We start from the raw sequence: 19,101 nt of genomic DNA, 5'->3' as shown, positions 1-19,101 counted from the left end.
TAGAGAGATGGTGTGTTCCACTCCAAGGTGTTCCCCAGGTTTCCTCGCCAATGCTTCGATCATCATGCTCTCGTTTAGTAGTTGTTGGAAACTACGATGCATTAGGCCTACAAATTGGGTATGGGGTGTAGAGAGATGGTGTGTTCCACTCCAAGGTGTTTTCCAGGTTGCCTTTCCTGAGCTTCGATCTTCCGGCTCTCGTTTAGTAGTTCTTGGAAACTACACTGCATTAGGCCTACAAATTGGGTATGGGGTGTAGAGAGATGGTGTGTTCCACTCCAAGGTGTTCCCCAGGTTTCCTCGCCAATGCTTCGATCTTCATGCTCTCGTTTAGTAGTTGTTGGAAACTACACTGCATTAGGCCTACAAATTGGGTATGGGGTGTAGAGAGATGGTGTGTTCCACTCCAAGGTGTTCTCCAGGTTGCCTTTCCTGAGCTTCGATCTTCCGGCTCTCGTTTAGTAGTTCTTGGAAACTACACTGCATTAGGCCTACAAATTGGGTATGGGGTGTAGAGAGATGGTGTGTTCCACTCCAAGGTGTTCTCCAGGTTGCCTTTCCTGAACTTCTATCTTCAGGCTCTCATTAAATTGTGGTTAAACGGAACAACTGCATTTGGCGTACTAGTTGGTTTGGGGCCTACTATCGGTGTCTGCCACTCCTTGCTGTTCTCCTGGTTTCCTGTCCTGAAATTCCGTTTTCAGGCGCTCGTTAAGTAGTTGTTAATGTTAGACTGCATTTTGCCTACTAGTTGGGTTGGGGCCTACTATCGGTGTCTGCCACTCCTTGCTGTTCTCCTCCACTGAGCAAAGCTGTGCCGCCTGTTTACTACGGTTGCCAATTTTGAACTGCATTTCGACTACTTACTGATTTGGGCCTACTCTCTGTGTCAGCCTCTCATTCCAGTTGTCCTCCACTGCAATGCCCCCTGGTTATTCCTGTGTTACCAATTTTGAACTGCATTTAGCCAACTTTATTCTTTGGGCCTATATCTGTGTTTCCTCCTCATCCTGCCCATTGCCCAGCCAGTGATAGATGAGTCTGCTGGTACATTGACCCATAACGCAACATTCCCCGTGCACGCTACACAACAACATTGTGACCCTGCTGAAAGTCAGGTTGCTCTTCCCGCATACCATACCACCTTACACGGGGACAAAGAGGAAGGTGCAGATGAAAGTGCAGGTTCCTTCATCAGGTGGGGGGGAGGAATACTAGTTGGCGACGTCACTGGCACAGGGCCTCTCATAGTACGCAAAAGTGTTGCTGCCGGTGGGAGGCGCCCCCGCCGTGCAAACACACCGCTGTACTTTGAGGGGCCCTGTGCCAGTGCCAATGCCAACGAGTGGGCCCCCCCTGCTTGCTCAGGTTCACAGCACTTGCAAAGTTGAAATACTTACCTCTCCCTGCTCCACTGCCGTGACGTGGTCCAGATTTCCTGGGCCCACTAATTACTTGAACCAGCCCTACCCACCACAACTTTAGCCAAATGACCCCCAATTTCAAATGCCTTCCAATTATTATAAGGTAAATTACGCTTGACAAGCTTCATTAAGAAGAATGGATGGTTTTGACATTAAAATGGGCACTCTAGGTGTTTTCCTGGCCCCCACTCACTGCCGACTATGCTGCCCCATTGACTTGCATTGGGTTTCGTGTTTCGGTTGATCCCGACTTTACGTCATAATCGGCCGATTTCACTCGACCCGACTTTTGAGATAGTCGGGTTTCGCGAAACCCGGCTCGACTCTAAAAAGGTCAAGGTCGCTCAACTCTACTATTAACCTGTACAAATGGAGATAATATGCAGGTTAATAGAGTTTGAAAGCTGTACGGCCGCTACACTGAAAGGCTGGTTACCAGTAAGAAAACTATTTTATTCCTCCCGTCAGCCTCTGGCTGCAGTCATAGGGACGCGGCTAGCGCGGCCTCAGTCACTGCTCAGTACATAGAGAACGGCGGCTGTAAGCACACCATGGCACATTAACTGATCGCTGTCTCTTCAGTGTTTTTTTTTTACCATTATGGGGTTAATCTTCTGTTAATCTGCAGATTAACCCCATATCTGTAGACTAAGAATTTGATGGCATGACAGTTTCCCTTAAGGTACCGTCACACTGAACGATATCGCTAGCGATCCGTGACGTTGCAGCGTCCTGGATAGCGATATCATTCAGTTTGACACGCAGCAGCGATCAGGATCCTGCTGTGATGTCGTTGGTCGCTGCAGAAAGTCCAGCACTTTATTTAGTCGCTGGACCTCCTGCAGACATCGCTGAATCGGCAGGGCCGCGCTTAATAACCTGATGTTTACCCTGGTTACCAGCGTAAAAGTTAAAAAAAAAAAAACACTACATACTTACCTTCCGCTGTCTGTCCTCGGCGCTGTGCTTTCCTGCCCTGGCTGTGAGCGCCGGCCAGCCGGAAAGCAGAGCAGTGACGTTACCACTCTGCTTTCCGGCCGCTGTGCTTACAGTCAGTGCAGGAAAGCACAGCGCCGAGGACAGACAGCGGAAGGTAAGTATGTAGTGTTTGTTTTTTTTAACTTTTACGCTGGTAACCAGGGTAAACATCGGGTTACTAAGCGCGGCCCTGCGCTTAGTAACCCGATGTTTACCCTGGTTACCGGCATCGTTGGTCGCTGGAGAGCTGTCTGTGTGACAGCTCTCCAGCGACCAAACAGCGACGCTGCAGCGATCGACATCGTTGTCGGTATCGCTGCAGCGTCGCTGAGTGTGAAGGTACCTTTAAAAGCAGTTTCCTATCAGTTAAATTGCACTCAATGGTAGGACCTAATAAAGTTCATAGCTCATAAATACCAGTGGATTGTTGTCAGAGCAAATAGTTGCTTTATAATGACCTTTTGGATTGGGGGGGGGGGGAAGGCAACAACTAATTTTTGCCCAGGGGTTCTCTACAGGAAATGTTTTTGAGCTGGAATTGGCAAGAGGAGGCAATAAACCAGCAGCAATAAAAAAGCAGCAAAAATGCAGCAAAACCTGTTTTTTGTAAGCAGCTTCTTTATTGCCAAGAGAACAGGTTTTGCCTGTTGCAAAAAATGCATAAAAAACGCACGACAAATTCCCTTAAAAGCAGTTTCCTATCAGTTAAAGGGAGGGTGCCGTGATTTTAGTTTTTGTATTAATAATTATTGATTATATAATCAATTATTTTTAATACAAAAGTAAATGTAGTACTTTAATACTTTTTTATTTATTCATTTTTACTTTTGCCACTGGAGGCCGCCATTTTCATTAGTGTGGGTGTAAGTGTCTGGGCACGACACTTGCACACCTCACTTACGGCAGCCATGTGCATAGGAACCAACAGTCGGGCTCCGACCGCTCCTCCTGCCTCTCAGCTGTGACTTGGGCACGCCCACTGGGCTGCTACGTCACAGCTGTGAGAGGAGATCGCGGCCATTTTGTTTTTTTCCTCTGTCATCGCACACACAGCTCAGTGTGTGCGATCATAGCAGGAGCTGCCAGGGAGAAGCTGCTGCTGGGAAGAGAGGGTCGGGGTGAGTATCTGCAGCCAGGAGCTGTGATTGCAGCCTGTACTTAGTATTACAGCACAGGCTGCAATCACTGCTCACTGCCGACCTGTTCAGAGCAGGGAGATCGTCACACTGCTCTGCCCTGAACATGATTCAGCACTTCCTGGGAGAGGACTGAAGGTAAGTACAGAGTTTTTATTTTCTTATGCATCTACCACTGCTACCTGTCCCTATATACCACTGCTACTAGCCCTTATATACCACTGCTACCTGTCCCTATATACCACTGCTACTAGCCCCTATATACCACTGCTGCCAGCCCCTATATACCACTGCTACCAGCCCCTATATACCACTGCTACTAGCCCCTATATACCACTGCTACCTGTCCCTATATACCACTGCTACTAGCCCCTATATACCACGGCTACCTGTCCCTATATACCACTGCTACCTGCTCCTATATACCACTGCTACTAGCCCCTATATACCACTGCTACCTGTCCCTATATACCACTGCTACCTGCCCCTATATACCACTGCTACTAGCCCCTATATACCACTGCTACTAGCCCCTATATACCACTGCTACTAGCCCCTATATACCACTGCTACCTGTCCCTATATACCACTGCTACTAGCCCCTATATACCACGGCTACCTGTCCCTATATACCACTGCTACCAGCCCCTATATACCACTGCTACTAGCCCCTATATACCACTGCTACCTGTCCCTATATACCACTGCTACCTGCCCCTATATACCACTGCTACTAGCCCCTATATACCACTGCTACTAGCCCCTATATACCACTGCTACTAGCCCCTATATACCACTGCTACTAGCCCCTATATACCACTGCTGCCTGCCTCTATATACCATCTACCACTGCTGCCTGCCTCTATATACCATCTACGACTGCTGCCTGCCTCTATATACCATCTACCACTGCTACCTCTGTCCTGTGTAGCTAATCTAGTCCTGTGTAGCTAATCCTGTCCTGTGTACAGTATCACACAAGATAGGATTAGATACACGGCGCAGCACAGTATCACACAGGACAGGATTAGATACACGGCTCAGCAGTCAGTATCTAATCCTCTCCTATGCACTCCTCTCCCCCCTGCGTGTCTTTCCCCATTGTGGTTTATTATTTTTGTTGTGGGAGATGAGGGAGTCGAGGATTATGCGTTCGGTATGGTATAAAAAAGATTAATAAAGGACTTTATTCTGGCCGAGTCTTTATTTACAATACATGTGAGATCTATGTGGCGGCATTATGGGTGATCTACATGGCGGTATTATGTGAGAAGCATATGGTGGTATGTGAGAACACTGGCGGTATTATGTGTGATCTATATGGTGGTATGTGAGAACACTGGCGGTATTATGTGTGATCTATATGGTGGTATGTGAGAACACTGGCAGTATTATGTGTGATCTATATGGCGGTATGTGAGAACACTGGCGGTATTATGTGTGATCTATATGGCGGTATGTGAGAACACTGGCGGTATTATGTGTGATCTATATGGTGGTATTATGTGAGAACTGTATGACAGTATTGTGTGATCTATTTGATAGTATTGTGTGTGATCTATATGGCGGTATTATGCGAGAACACTATGGCAGTATTATCTTCAGAAAGCGGACCCATTCTATGGTGGTTCTGGCTGAGCACCTGCACGCGGGTCTGGGGTAATAGAGGGTAAAGCATGACCTCCAGTTAGGTGCAGTCAGGGCTGGTGAGGCAGCTGAAGAGAGGGGTCTCATTTTTATCGTTACTATATGGCTACATTTCCTTCCCAGCGTCACCCCGGACTGCGCCTGTCGCCTCGCTTTCACACATTGCCAGGACAGGATGGAGAAGACAGGATCTGAGGAGGGGAATGGGGTCTTTGCATGCAAAGTCTGGATCAGAACAGGGCATCAATCCGCAGAAATGTTTCCTGGATTTTTGTGGAGCAGACGGTCCATCCATGTGTATAAAAGACAGCGCCCTATGTACAATCCCTGGCTGCTCCGCGCACCAAACAGGGGGCCCCCATAGACCAGCACACTGCTCTCCTGAAATACTCTGTGCTGCTGTCACCCTGCTCCCTCCACCACATATCTCCCAGAATCCTTGCTGCCTGCCATCCTCGGTGACTGTCTACTTGTCAGTATAAGGCTGCCGTCACACTAGCAGTATTTGGTCAGTATTTTACCTCAGTATTTGTAGCCAAAACCAGGAGTGGGTGATAAATACAGAAGTGGTGCATATGTTTCTATTATACTTTTCCTCTATTTGTTCCACTCCTGGTTTTGACTACAAATACTGAGGTAAAATACTGACCAAATACTGATAGTGTGACGGCAGCCATACTCTGCAGTCACCAACAAAATGGCTGCTCACTGGGTTCCTGAATATCATCCTCTCTAATCCCTTAGCAAACACCCAGAAGGGGAGGAGAGGAGACATCACACACGTCAGCAGACTCCGCCCATAATTACTGCAGTGCAGTAATGTGAGCTATTTGTACACTAGGTTTTTCTGAAATTTCAGCAGCTGCTCCCCCTAGTGTTGAAAAGTGGAAATTCCAAAACTTTTCAAATTATTTTTCATATTTTACTAAATTATAAACAAATGATAATATTTTTTAAGAAAATGTAATCATTAATTCTTTACATTTTTACAATTTCTGAAAAAAAATTTTTTTTGATGGCACCTTCCCTTTAAGTTGCACTCAATGGCAGGACCTAATAAACTTCATAGCTCATAATTACCAGTGGATTGTTGTTGAAACAAATAGGTGCTTTATGATGAGATTTCGGATTAGGGGGGGCCACAATTAATTTTTGCCCAGGGGTTCTCTACAGTTTGTGTCTGTTACTGCATTGAACACTGATCTGCAGCTCAAATCCAGGTGTCAGGACGAGATCTTCTGGAAATTAGCTGAATGCTGTAAGAGCCGTCACTGGAAATGTTTTTTACTATTGAATACCTGCTTTGGATCAACATTTCTGTTTGAGCTGTTTTTTTAGATATAAAGATATATTAATATGTAGATACAGAACCAGCTTGACAGATGAACACCTAAATGACTGCATGCGTATGGCTGTCATTATGGGCAACCCAGATTATGAATTACTGGCAAAAACCATGCAGTACGAGAGTTCACACGGAACTTTCAATTTTGAAGTTTTTCAAGTTGTTCACTGCATTGTTGAAATTCCACATATGAGTTTCCAGTTGTTTTGTTTTCTACTGGTAAAATAGCTTCTACAATGTCATTGCATGAATTGTGGCTTTCAATATTGTCTCAGAGCTGTAAGAAAGGTTGGGGACACCTGATCTGAGCAATCAAATGGTCACATTTTCAGGTCCCTTTGTAAAAAAAAATATTCTTATGTGCAAAAATAAAAAGTAACGAAAAAAACCTGAACAAACTCCAAGTTTTAACAATAACAATGAATTATTTGGGAGAAAAAAGCAAACACCTCAAAACTGACACATACAGGTGCTTCTCACAAAATTAGAATATCATCAAAAAGTTAACTTATTTCAGTTCTTCAATACAAAAAGTGAAACTCATATATTACTGTATATAGAGTCATTGCAAACAGAGTGATCTATTTCAAGTGTTTATTTCTGTTAATGTTGATGATTATGGCTTACAGCCAATGAAAACCCAAAAGTCATTATCTCAGTAAATTACAATACTTTATGTCACCCGATTGAAAATGATTTTAAAATCCGAAATGATGGCCTACTGAAATGTATGTTCTGTAAATGCACTCAATACTTGGTCGGTGCTCCATTAATGAGGCGTGGCATGGAAGCGATCAGTCTGTGGCACTGCTGAGGTGTTATGGAAGCCCAGGTTGCTTTAATAGCAGCCTTCAGCTCATCTGCATTGTTGGGTCTGGAATCTCTTATCTTCCTCTTGACAATACTCCATAGATTCTCTATGGGATTATGGGGTTAAGGTCATGTGAGCTTTCTGGCCAATCAAGTACAGTGATACTGTTGTTTTTAAACCAGGTATTGGTACTTTTGGCAGTGTGGACCAAGTCCTGCTGGAGGATGAAATTTCCATCTCCAAAAAGCTTGTCGGCAGAGGGAAGCATTAAGTGCTTTAAAATTTCCTGGTAGACGGTTGCGCTGACTTTGGTCTTTATAAAACACAGTGGACCTACACCAGCAGATGACATGGCTCCCCAAACCATCACTGATTGTGGAAACTTCACACTAGACCTCAAGCAGCTTGGATTGTGGCCTCTCCACTCTTCCTCCAGACTCTGGGACCTTGATTTCCAAATGAAATGCAAAATTTACTTTCACCTGAAAACAATACCTTGGACCACTGAGCAACAGCCCAGTTCTTTTTCTCCTTGGCCCAGGTAAGATGCCCATAGACAGCACATTTCTTTGGACAGGAAGCTTTCCTGTTGCTGCACAGCCGGCAATGCAGAATTACAGCGCAGTTCCAGGGTGTAGCTCAAGTCGCCTCTTCTGACACATGCCTGTCTAATGACGAAAGTGAGCGAGGTGAGTATGTGTTTTTTTTTAGTTTTTTTTTCTAAAAATGTTTATGGGGTGTGAGCCTGTATATAGAAGGCTATATGGGGGCTCATGCTGTATATAGGAGGCTGTGTAGGGACTCATACTGAAGGAGCTTTGGTATTCATACAGTTTCCATGAAGAATGGGAAGACATGGAAGACATATATTTTATGTTATAAATTTTAATTTTATCTTCTTTATATGTCACGCAGCTGTATCCTTTGGGAAAAAGTGCAATGTAGAGCGTCATTTTACAGCAACTCATAAGAAACTTGACCAGGATTATCCAAAGGGCACTATTAGGCCACGTTCAGTATTTTGTCAGCGTTTTACATCAGTATTTGTGTTCCAATAATTTTTTATTTACTTTTCAAGGTAAATTTGGAAAGAGAATCAAGGACAGGGAAATTTTAATGGGGAAAGGGAAATTTTTTGGAGAAGTACAATTTACATAGTGGAGATAATACAGAAAACAATTGTCAAAAGATATACAAACAATATTGTCAACAATACATAATAGTTACTGTATAATTTTGAACTTAAGAGAGAATTGAGTTCTAAGTCAGAATTTAAGAGGTTTAGGAAGTTATTGTAGATCTCAACAGTTCCATTTTTTCATAGGTTTAGTGAATTTGTTTTTGACCATAGCATACACATTCCAAATTCAGCCAAACATTTATGTTAGTGGAGAGCCTGCCAGGGCAGTGGGATACTCTGTACCGGGCCGGTTCTTAAAGGGGACGTGTCACGGCAGCAGTGACCCGGTTCATGGCCCTAGGCATCCAATAAAAGGGGATGTGAATGGGGAATAAAGTTTATAAGTGAAAGTGTTCGTGACGCCACCTGTGCTACTTAGCAAATGTGAGATGCTAGCCAACACTGCTTGAAGACACCGCTGGGGCTGATGGTGATGCAGCAGAGTTGGTACAGCTGTCCACAGGCAGAGTTTTAGTCCCAGAGCACTTAGATTGCAATATGGTGGTGTTGGCAGTTGTGGTAGTTCTAGTGCAGGGTGGATGGCGCAGTAAATAAGTGTGTGAGGACCCAGCAATGTGCAGTTTCCAAAGCTTTACTCACAGTTCTTAGTTGCCCCAGCCGGGGTGCTGTGTCCTCCAGGTTTGTGGTCCAGTCAGCTCTCAAGCAATTTGGGTGCACTTTCCAGAACGCTCTTTCTATGTTCCTTTCTCTGGCTGTCTCTCTGCACTGGCTTTGCCTCTCCTGCCCTGCGCCTGCCACACAGTGTCCCAAACTAGCAGCCGAGGATCTTGTTGGACGGTTTGCACTGAATCCCCCTGGATCCTATATGGCTGCCTTTTCAGCGAAGGTGTGCAGATGTGGGTGTGGCACATACAGATACCACAGCATCCAGTTAGCTAGCTGAGTCCTTAGTTTCTCCACTAGAATGGGGCCGGTCCCCTTGCCTGTGACCTGGTCTCTCCACTTTTGGATACGAGCCCCACAGGTGGACTTCTCACTACCCGTGCCTCTAGGACCCCTTTTGTCTCTTCCTTCTGTTGTTTCACTTCCTTCAGTTCTCTGCTGCTGAGATGAGCTCCTCACAGATCCAATTGCCAGCTCCAACTGTCTTCTAGACTGTTCTAACTCCTTCTTGCTGTTTCCATGACTACTCTACTCTCTCCACCCACACACTATACCTATTAACCCTCTCCAGCCTGGGATGAGTCCATCCTCCCATAGGCGACTGGACCCTCAGGGGCACCACATTAGCTCACGTTCATACGTTCAGCATTTTATCTCAGTATTTGTCAGCCTAAACCAGGAGGGGAACAATCAGAGGAAAAGTATAATAGAAACATATGCACCACTTCTGTATTTATCACCCACTCCTGGTTTTGGCTTACAAATACTGAGGTAAAATACTGAACGTGTGAATGTAGCCTTAGGCTTTTTAATGCAAATTTTAAGCTGTGTTTTGCAGTACCAGCACAGTCTATGAGAGTTCAGAAATCTAATCCACACACATTGGTTTTATTTGTCTGACTGATTTGGAAAACTGCTGCGTTTTTGCAGCCTGTCACTTCTTTCAGAGTTTTTTCTGCGTATTTGCAGCATTTTTTCACCGATAGGAAACAATGGGGAAAGTGCAAAAAACGCAGCAAAACACAGGTATCAGTTTTTGATGCATTTTTGGTACAAAAACCTAAGGGTATGTTCACACGTTCAGGATTTCCATCCTTTTTTTTTCAGGACAGTTTTTTTAAAAAACTGCAGCTCTTGGCAGAAAACGCAGGTCCTTTTTTTGTCCTTTTTTGATGCGTTTTTTGATGCGTTTTTTTATCCTTTTTTTTATGCAGTTTTCTATGCAGAGACTGTGTGTTTCCTAGGAAGCTTTTTAGGGCTAAAATGGCTGAAAATACCCTAACCCTACCCCTAACCCTAACCCTACCCCTAACCCTACCCCTAACCCTACCCCTAACCCTACCCCTACCCCTAACCCTAACCCTACCCCTAACCCTACCCCTAACCCTACCCCTACCCCTAACCCTACCCCTACCCCTATTCTAACCTTAGTGAAAAAAAAAAAAAAATTCTTAATTTTTTTATTGTCCCTACCAATGGGGGTGACAAAGTGGGGGGGGGTGTCATTTACTATTTTTTTATTTTGATCACTGAGATAGGTTATATCTCAGTGATCAAAATGCACTTTGGAGCGAATCTGCCGGCCGGCAGATTCGGCGGGCGCACTGCGCATGCGCCCGCCATTTTGCAAGATGGCGGCGCCCAGGGAGAAGACGGCCGGACGGACACCGGGACGCCGGGTAAGTATAAGGGGGGGAGATTAGGGCACGGAGGGGGCATCGGAGCACTGGGGGGGGCATCGGAGCACGGGGGGGGGCATCGGAGCACGGGGGGCGGGATCGGAGCACGGGGGGGCAGCCACACTCCGCCCACGCACTTCTGCCCGCTCCCCCGCACTTCCTGCTGCAGCGGTTCTGCACATCAAATCGCAGTAAAACCCGCAGATATATTTTTGATCTGCGGGTTTTACTGCGATTTTGACCTCACAATGGAGGTCTATGGGTACAGAACCGCTGCGGTTCAGGAAAAAGAAGTGACATGCTCCTTCTTTTTTGCCGCAGCTATTCTGCGCGGCTTTTTAAACGAAATTACGGATCATGTGCACAGCAGTGACTGTTTTCCATAGGGTTACATTGTTATGTACCCTGCATGGAAAACAGCTGCGGAACCGCAGCGGCAAAACCGCTGCGGTTCCGCAGTAAAAAACGCACTGTGTGAACATGGCCTAAGGGAGTTTAGATCAGGCTTTTATCCCCCATATCCCCTAGACTTCATCAACATGTACAAGAGACAACAAAAACCCAGCAATAAAGCAGCAGCAATAAAAAAGCAGCAAAAATGCAGCAAAACCTACTTTTTGTAAGCAGCTTCTTTAGGCTACGGTCACACTATTATTATGTGATCAATATTTGACATCAGTATTTGTAAGCCAAAACCAGGAAAGGAACAAACAGAGGGGAAAGCTATAATAGAAACACGTCACCAAGTCTGTATTTTTGACCTACTCCTGGTTTTGGCTAACAAATACTGATGTGAAATACTGACCAAATACTGATAGTGTGACCGTAGCCTAACTGTCAAGAGAACAGGTTTTACCCGCGGTAAAAAAACGTATCAAAAACGCAACATGTGAACATAGCCTTTCCTCTGACTGCACAAGCTGTATTTAGAAAGCCGTACAATAAATCTAAAGTGGTTACAGTTGCATTTATTAAGGTTGCTTATGCTCTTGCCTGAAGAAAAAAAAAACAGTTGAGCATGGAGAAATAGTTAAAGATGCCATGCTTTACAGCTGCTATAAAACCTTATAATTATTTGGAAACAACATCCTTTTCGGTTGGACTTTTTCAGAAAACGTTGAAAAGGATCAACTTATTTCACCAGTTGAAGAGAGACTTAAAGGGTGACATTTTCAGCTAACAGTTTGATGAATCATTGAACGTGGGGAACAAAAGTCAGCGTCAACAGCATTCTTCAGGGGAAAAACATAGCAATAACTAAAATGATGTGCGCAATACATGCTTTACAGTGAAGTTGAAATTGTGACAGTTAACTACAGAATGGCATGTCATTACTTCCTCCGTTTTTTTGTTTGTAAAAAAGCATAGGGAACCATGTATTTTGCTAACCAACCATGCTAAAGCTGACAGCTGAGGGTTGCAGCTCGCAGCTGTCAGTTTTTCCTGGCTGGTTATCAAAAATACAGGGGAACTCATATCATCCTTTAAATGTATTTATTTACAGCGCATTTGCCGGCTGATGAATACTCCCATCAGTGACAGCAGGCGTAGGCTGATAGGAGTAATAGTCCCTTCAGCCGACATCTCTCTGACTGGAAGTAAACTTTTTTTGCCATGCTGTCATGCAGTTGGCAGTCTGGCAAACAGTGGATGTTCTGGTTCCCCATTAGTATTGTAGCTTACATATCACTTGTCAAACTCAATCTGGCAGGTGCCCCGCCCCTATCAAAGTGTATCAAAGTGTGTAACCACTCCCCTCTACAGTGTGTAGGCGTTCCCCCTGTAATACTTTGTTGTGTTATAAGAGTATCAATTAAAATTGCTAGATGTATTATCAAAGCATTTAATGTTGATTTTGATAATGTTGCTATCGATTAAATTACAATTTTGTGCAGCGCAATGATTTTGATTGTCAGGCTATTATTATCATGTTGTTGTGTAGCACAATGTATTTTATCCTGGTATATTATGTATGTCTCTATCAAAATGTGAAATGTCACTATCAAAATGCGATTACTTGGTCATTATACAGTACAGACCAAAAGTTTGGACACACCTTCTCATTTACAGATTTTTCTGCATTTTCATGACTATGAAAATTATAAATTCACACTGAAGGCATCAAAGTTATGAATTAACACATGTGGAATTATATACTTAACAAAAAAGTGTGAAACAACTGAAATTATGTCTTATATTCTAGGTTCTTCAAAGTAGCCACCTTTTGCTTTGATGACTGCTTTGCACACTATTGGCATTCTCTTGATGAGCTTCAAGAGGTAGTCAACGGAAATGGTCTTCCAACAATCCTGAAGGAGTTCCCAGAGATGCTTAGCACTTTTTGGCCCTTTTGCCTTCACTCTGCTTTCAAGCTCACCCCAAACCATCTCGATTGGGTTCAGGTCTGGTTACTCTGGCGTAGCACCCCATCACTCTCCTTCTTGGTCAAATAGTCCTTACACAGCCTGGAAGTGTGTTTGGGGTCATTGTCCTGTTGAAAAATAAATGATGGTCCAAATAAACGCAAACTGGATGGAATAGCATGCCTCTGCAAGATGCTGTGGTAGCCATGCTGGTTCAGTATGCCTTCAATTTTCAATAAATCCCCAACAGTGTCACCAGCAAAGCACCCCCACACCATCACACCTCCTCCATGCTTCACGGTGGGAACCAGGCATGTAGAGTTCATCCATTCACCTTTTCTGCGTCGCACAAAGACACGATGGTTGGAACAAAAGAACTCAAATTTGAACTCATAAGACCAAAGCACAGATTTCCACTGGTCTAATGTCCATTCATTGTGTTCTTTAGCCCAAACAAGTCTCTTCTGCTTGTTGCCTGTCCTTAGCAGTGGTTTCCTAGGAGCTATTTTACCATGAAGGCCTGCTGCACAAAGTCTCCTCTTAACAGTTGTTGTAGAGATGTGTCTGCTGCTAGAACTCTGTGTGGCATTGACCTGGTCTCTAATCTGAGCTGCTGTTAACCTGTGATTTCTGAGGCTGGTGACTCGGATAAACTTATCCTCAGAAGCAGAGGTGACTCTTGGTCTTCCTTTCCTGGGGCAGTCCTCATGTGAGCCAGTTTCTTTGTAGCACTTGATGGTTTTTGCAACTGTACATGGGGACACTTTCAAAGTTTTCCCAATTTTTCAGACGGACTGACCTTCATTTCTTAAAGTAATAATGGCCACTCGTTTTTCTTTACTTAGCTGCTTTTCTCTTGCCATAATACAAATTCTGACAGTCTATTCAGTAGAACTATCAGCTTTGTATCCACCAGACTTCTGCTCAACATAACTGATGGTCCCAACCCCATTTATAAGGCAAGAAATCCCACTTATTAAACCTGACAGGGCACACCTGTGAAGTGAAAACCATTTCCGGTGACCACCTCTTGAAGCTCATCAAGAGAATGCCAAGAGTGTGAAAAGCAGTCATCAAAGCAAAAGGTGGCTACTTTGAAGAACGTAGAATATATGACATAATTTCAGTTGTTTCACACTTTTTTGTTAAGTACATAATTCCACATGTGTTAATTCATAGTTTTGATGCCTTCAGTGTGAATGTACAATTTTCATAGTCATGAAAATACAGAAAAACCTTTAAATGAGAAGGTGTGTCCAAACTTTTGGTCTGTACTGTATGTTGTATTAAGTTTACTCTTATTTGATCACTCAATGACAGGAAAATGAGCCTGTGTTTCTGCACCATTATTTGATACTGGTATTCTCATTTTATGTGTTTTATAACACACCAGGCTCAGTGCATGGGCATATTATGTATATGGACATGTTACAACACCACGCCTATGTTTCTGCACCATTATTTGATACTAGTATTCTCATTTTATATGTGTTTTATAACACAGTTTCTCATTTTCAACATCACGCCTACATTATATGATAGTGTAATGCTTAATAGTGTGTGATAGTATAATTCTCAATATTATGAAAAATGACAGTCATTGTATGAGTTTTAAAAGACTTTATTAAAGTATGTATCAGACACAATACATTGCATGTGGATTACAGCAGGATATACAATAACATACAGCAGGGGTGAGTGTAATAAAAATATGAGCCTTAATAATAAAAAATGCTATCCAGCTGCCTGTTACAAGTGCTGCTCCGGGCGCTGACCACTAGACATTTAGAATGAAGCAGTGACAGCATAATTTTTCAGTGCGTCCAGGGGCTGTGTTAGGTGTGATATCCAGCTACGTGCTCGGGGTGGTTAACAGCTAAAATAGCCACAAGCACAGAGACGCCTCATCCTGTACAAATAATGTCCAGTGTTAGGCTAGTTTCACACATCAGGTTTTTGTTTTCAGGCTAAATCCGGCTAATTTTTAAAAAAACGGATCCGACGTAAATTGTGAAAAACTGATGCGCCGGATCATTTTTTTTAGCTGGATCCTGTCTTCTTTAATGTGCATGGATTATTTGACTTCCGGGGAAGAGGAGAGAGAAAGAGAGAGAGACCCCACGACAGAAAATCTGCATGATTTGTATGGAAAATGCTTTGAAAACCGGATCTGGGCGCCGGATTCATTGTTTCACACCTCCGTTTCATGTGTTTTTGGCCGATTCTGTCACTGTGCGTCTTTTTCCGCCGGACAAAAAAACATTCCAGTGGATGTTTTCTCCGTCTGCCGGAAACGACCATTTGGACGGATCCGGAAAAGAAACGGATGAAACGTCTGGCCATCAGGCACAACCGGACGCTAATACAACCCTATGGGGAAAAAAACGGATCCGTTTTTTCAAAAAATTGCCGGATTGTGCCTGAAACAAAATGCCTGATGTGTGAATGTAGCCTTAGAGTGATGCAGCAATGCGGCCAGCTAACCACAGTCACACTTTGCAATGTTAGCTAAATCTCAATATTGTATGATAGTGTAATTCTCAATATTGTATGTTGTAATTCGCAATCTAAACTGGCAGCTGACCTAGCACAACTGTACACAAAGACACATACATTTTTGATGAAAAAGATGACGACGAGTGTTATAACTCGATGGCTCTGTATTCACACAATATGCTGCTGGTCTCTGAGTCACTCTTTTTTCCGGGAGCAACTGACACAGAAACACGCCGGTAAATATGCGTTCTGTATAACTATCTGATTTCAGTAGCGCTGTAAGCTGTAGACTGTCCATCGTTAATTAAAATCTGACAAGATCTCTCTTCTATTATTAATTTCCAGAATGGTGGGGTTGATTGCAAAAACAATCATGTTTATCGTATGGGGTGTCGGTAGCGCAAATCGGACTTCAACACGCACGTTACCTGTTTTAATGATCGAGAAATGCCCTCCAGGTTCTTGATCAGGCGATAAATCAAACGCAAATAGAGTGAATCCAGCCATAAATTCTTCACGATCTATTGCCATGGAACAATCAGCCTTTTGCTTGCCAGATATATGGGCAAGAGCCATATACTCTCTGATGGCTAAATCAACATTAAAATTAGGATTATAAGGTCTAGCTGGAATCTGCTGCCCATCGAGATATAAAGCCGCATGGCTGACATGGTAGTGATAGAACAGCAAAGAATTTTTAGCATAAGATCCGCTAAATGCTTCATTATCTACAAAGCCCAATATAACGGTTTTAGGTATCTGTCCTAGGAAGAGGTTCTCGTGGTTGATGATCTGCGTTCCGGCATCGATGCTGTACACTTTCAGGCATGTTCGGTCAATAGCATACTTGGCGGTTGCGGATAAGAGGGCCTGACTGTGGCCTATTCGGACTGCTGGAGATACCTGCACTCTCTTTACATAGAGAGCTGCTTGTGAGATTTGCACTTTTAGCGGCTCAGCTTCTGCTGACATGAGGCAGAAAGCATACTTATTTCTTGTTAACTTAACTTTAAGGTCAAGTCCATTCAATATCAGCTTTGGCTGATTAAATATGTCACCAAAAATGGGGCCCAAGAGATCGACAGGCTTGGAGTGGGAAGTTGCACTGACTCTTTTGATAAACCCTGCATTTGCGCCATCCAAGCCCCGGTCATTATGATGGCCCGCAGTGTCTTTATAGAACAAACCGGCAGTAAATTGTGATGACAGCGTCTGCAAACTATAATTTAAAAGGGTCTCTAGGTACGCTCTATAGCTGTAGAGATTGTCCGATTGTGAGATAAGTCTCTCTCCCAGAGTAATATCGACCTGGTTAAAAAGAGTGGCTAGAGGGTAGTTTATGAGTCCCACACGCACGCCATCAGCGATAGCCGTATTATCTTGCTTGACGATGCTGCAATTTATGTACAGCAGGGTGTTGTTCAGATCATAATAATAATCTCCGCTCCCAGATATGAAAAATTCCAGCGGCCCATTGTCTGACAGAGCTGCAATCGGTTGAACTTCTACAAAAAGAGATTTTTCTATACTTGTTTTTGTCGAGGGTATGTCAAAAATATCCAGTTCAGATTTTGCGCACTCTACAGAAGCATCATGCAGGAAAGCCATGATAATTGATTAGAAGATGCCATCCACAGAGCACCTTACTCTTTTCTGACGGGCTCGTCTCTTGGTTGTATTTTTATTCATGAGCATCGGCGGTATTGTATTTTTGTATGTGGTGTATGTGTATGTGGTTGTATTTTTATTCATGAGCATGGGCGGTAAAGGCGGGCATGAGCATCTCTTTCTTTTTTGTGATTTTTTAGCGACATAAATTATCCCAGCACCATCCATGCTGGGGTTGCGTATTTATCCTATTCATAAGGGCTGATGAGAGAGTAGACACAGCGTCTTTAGTAATGTTTCTGTGTTTCTGACAGCCGTCTTCACATGTGGTTTTACTAATTCTAAGCCTTTTCTGAAAAGTGGTACGGCGAGTCGAAATAAGCCTTTAAATATTCCGGCCAGGCTGGAACCATGCATCTACTCACTGCCGCTGAACCCCTCTAATCCATGGCCCGACTGAGCAATATAGTATCGGGCATAAACAGCGGGGTCTCCATACGCCCTTTGAGACACCGTTTTATCGTGTCAATACTGGCGTGGTCTAAAATGTAATCGCACAATACTTTTTCCGTACTTGAATTTAACTGGTGTGCCTTGGTCTGATAAGATAGAAATTGTCACAGAATCAAAATGGTGCTTGAATAAGGGCACGTAATCGGGACGTGTGTATTGAAGAGTGATAATCTCGCCGCTCTTTTGCATTTATCTGTGCAGTTCTCAGAAGTTGGACATAGCTGTCTCCCACAAGTTGGTGTTGAATTATATCTGTATATACATATAATGTATAAAAAATTACATATAATGTATAAAAAACGGCTTTTATTTTGGCATAAATTTTCTTCCGCTCAACCAGGCTATTATCGTACATCTCAATGTATGGCTGGAGTCCTAAAATATGAGCCAATTTTTGACCTGGAGCAAACTGTATCGTGTGGGAATCTGCTAGGGTGACACTCCTCTTCACATCATCATAACGCAGCTTAAAGCCTTCACTGGAAATCTTCAAAATATCAATTCGCTCATTAATCACCTGTATGAGGTCTGTGATTGTTGAATAAAATCCCAACTTTATGTAATACTCCTTTAGTACATCCCCGCATTTTCCTATATAGAAATTCACATCATTCTGTTCAAATGTGTACCATGTATACGGATATTGAATTTCAGTTAGCGCAACTTCGCAGTGGCCTGTAAGATGAACGGCCTTAGATAATTTTGTGGTATACTCTGCAATTGTATTTTCGGTATATATATTGCTAGAAGCATTGGAAGGGAGGTTGATAAAGAACGAGCCCGCTTCCATGGCTATATATCTGTCAGCTCTGGAGTCGGGATCCAACTATTCAATTTCTCGAGGTACCCTAACCATTTCACAAAGCAGTGAGTTTCACCCCTTACTCGTTTTTTTCTCAAAATCTTTTCTACTCTGTAGACACGATTCTCATCAAAAGGTATTTTTTGTATCTCCTCCTTATAAAATGAACCCTCTACAGGTTCGCCACTCAAATCAGCAATTTTGTAAACCGGTATTTGGAATTTTTTGTTAATTCCGATAATCGTAAATATTTCATCAGTATATGTTTGCTCATAACCTTTGGAGAACGGATGTTTGTAGCATACTAGGTGGATATTATCTGAAATTTTTAAAGTCGGTTTAATAGGTTTATTTGACATACAAGAGCTATAAATATTTCTCCATATTTGTAGCGAATTTTTCTTTGTAACATCAACCGGACTGCAGCGAATAGTGGAATGGTAAGTATGATTGTAGCTATACACCAAATCTGGTAAAATATCAATGTACCTAAAT

The 19,101-nt window shown here is 43.3% G+C and overlaps 1 protein-coding gene across 1 annotated transcript; it reads right to left on the bottom strand.

Moving 5' to 3' along the window:
• Positions 1–15,983: 15,983 nt before the first annotated feature.
• On the bottom strand, positions 15,984–17,291 carry LOC138671726 (uncharacterized protein F54H12.2-like). Its single transcript, XM_069759878.1, has one exon. It carries the CDS (start codon positions 17,289–17,291, stop codon positions 15,984–15,986), a length of 1,308 nt encoding a protein of 435 aa, XP_069615979.1.
• Between the last annotated feature and the right edge of the window lie 1,810 nt (positions 17,292–19,101).

This window comes from Ranitomeya imitator, chromosome 3, assembly GCF_032444005.1.
Source record: "Ranitomeya imitator isolate aRanImi1 chromosome 3, aRanImi1.pri, whole genome shotgun sequence".
Lineage (NCBI taxonomy): Eukaryota > Metazoa > Chordata > Amphibia > Anura > Dendrobatidae > Ranitomeya > Ranitomeya imitator.
Note: the sequence above shows the minus strand (reverse complement) of the source record. Positions and strands in the feature narration are given on the sequence as shown.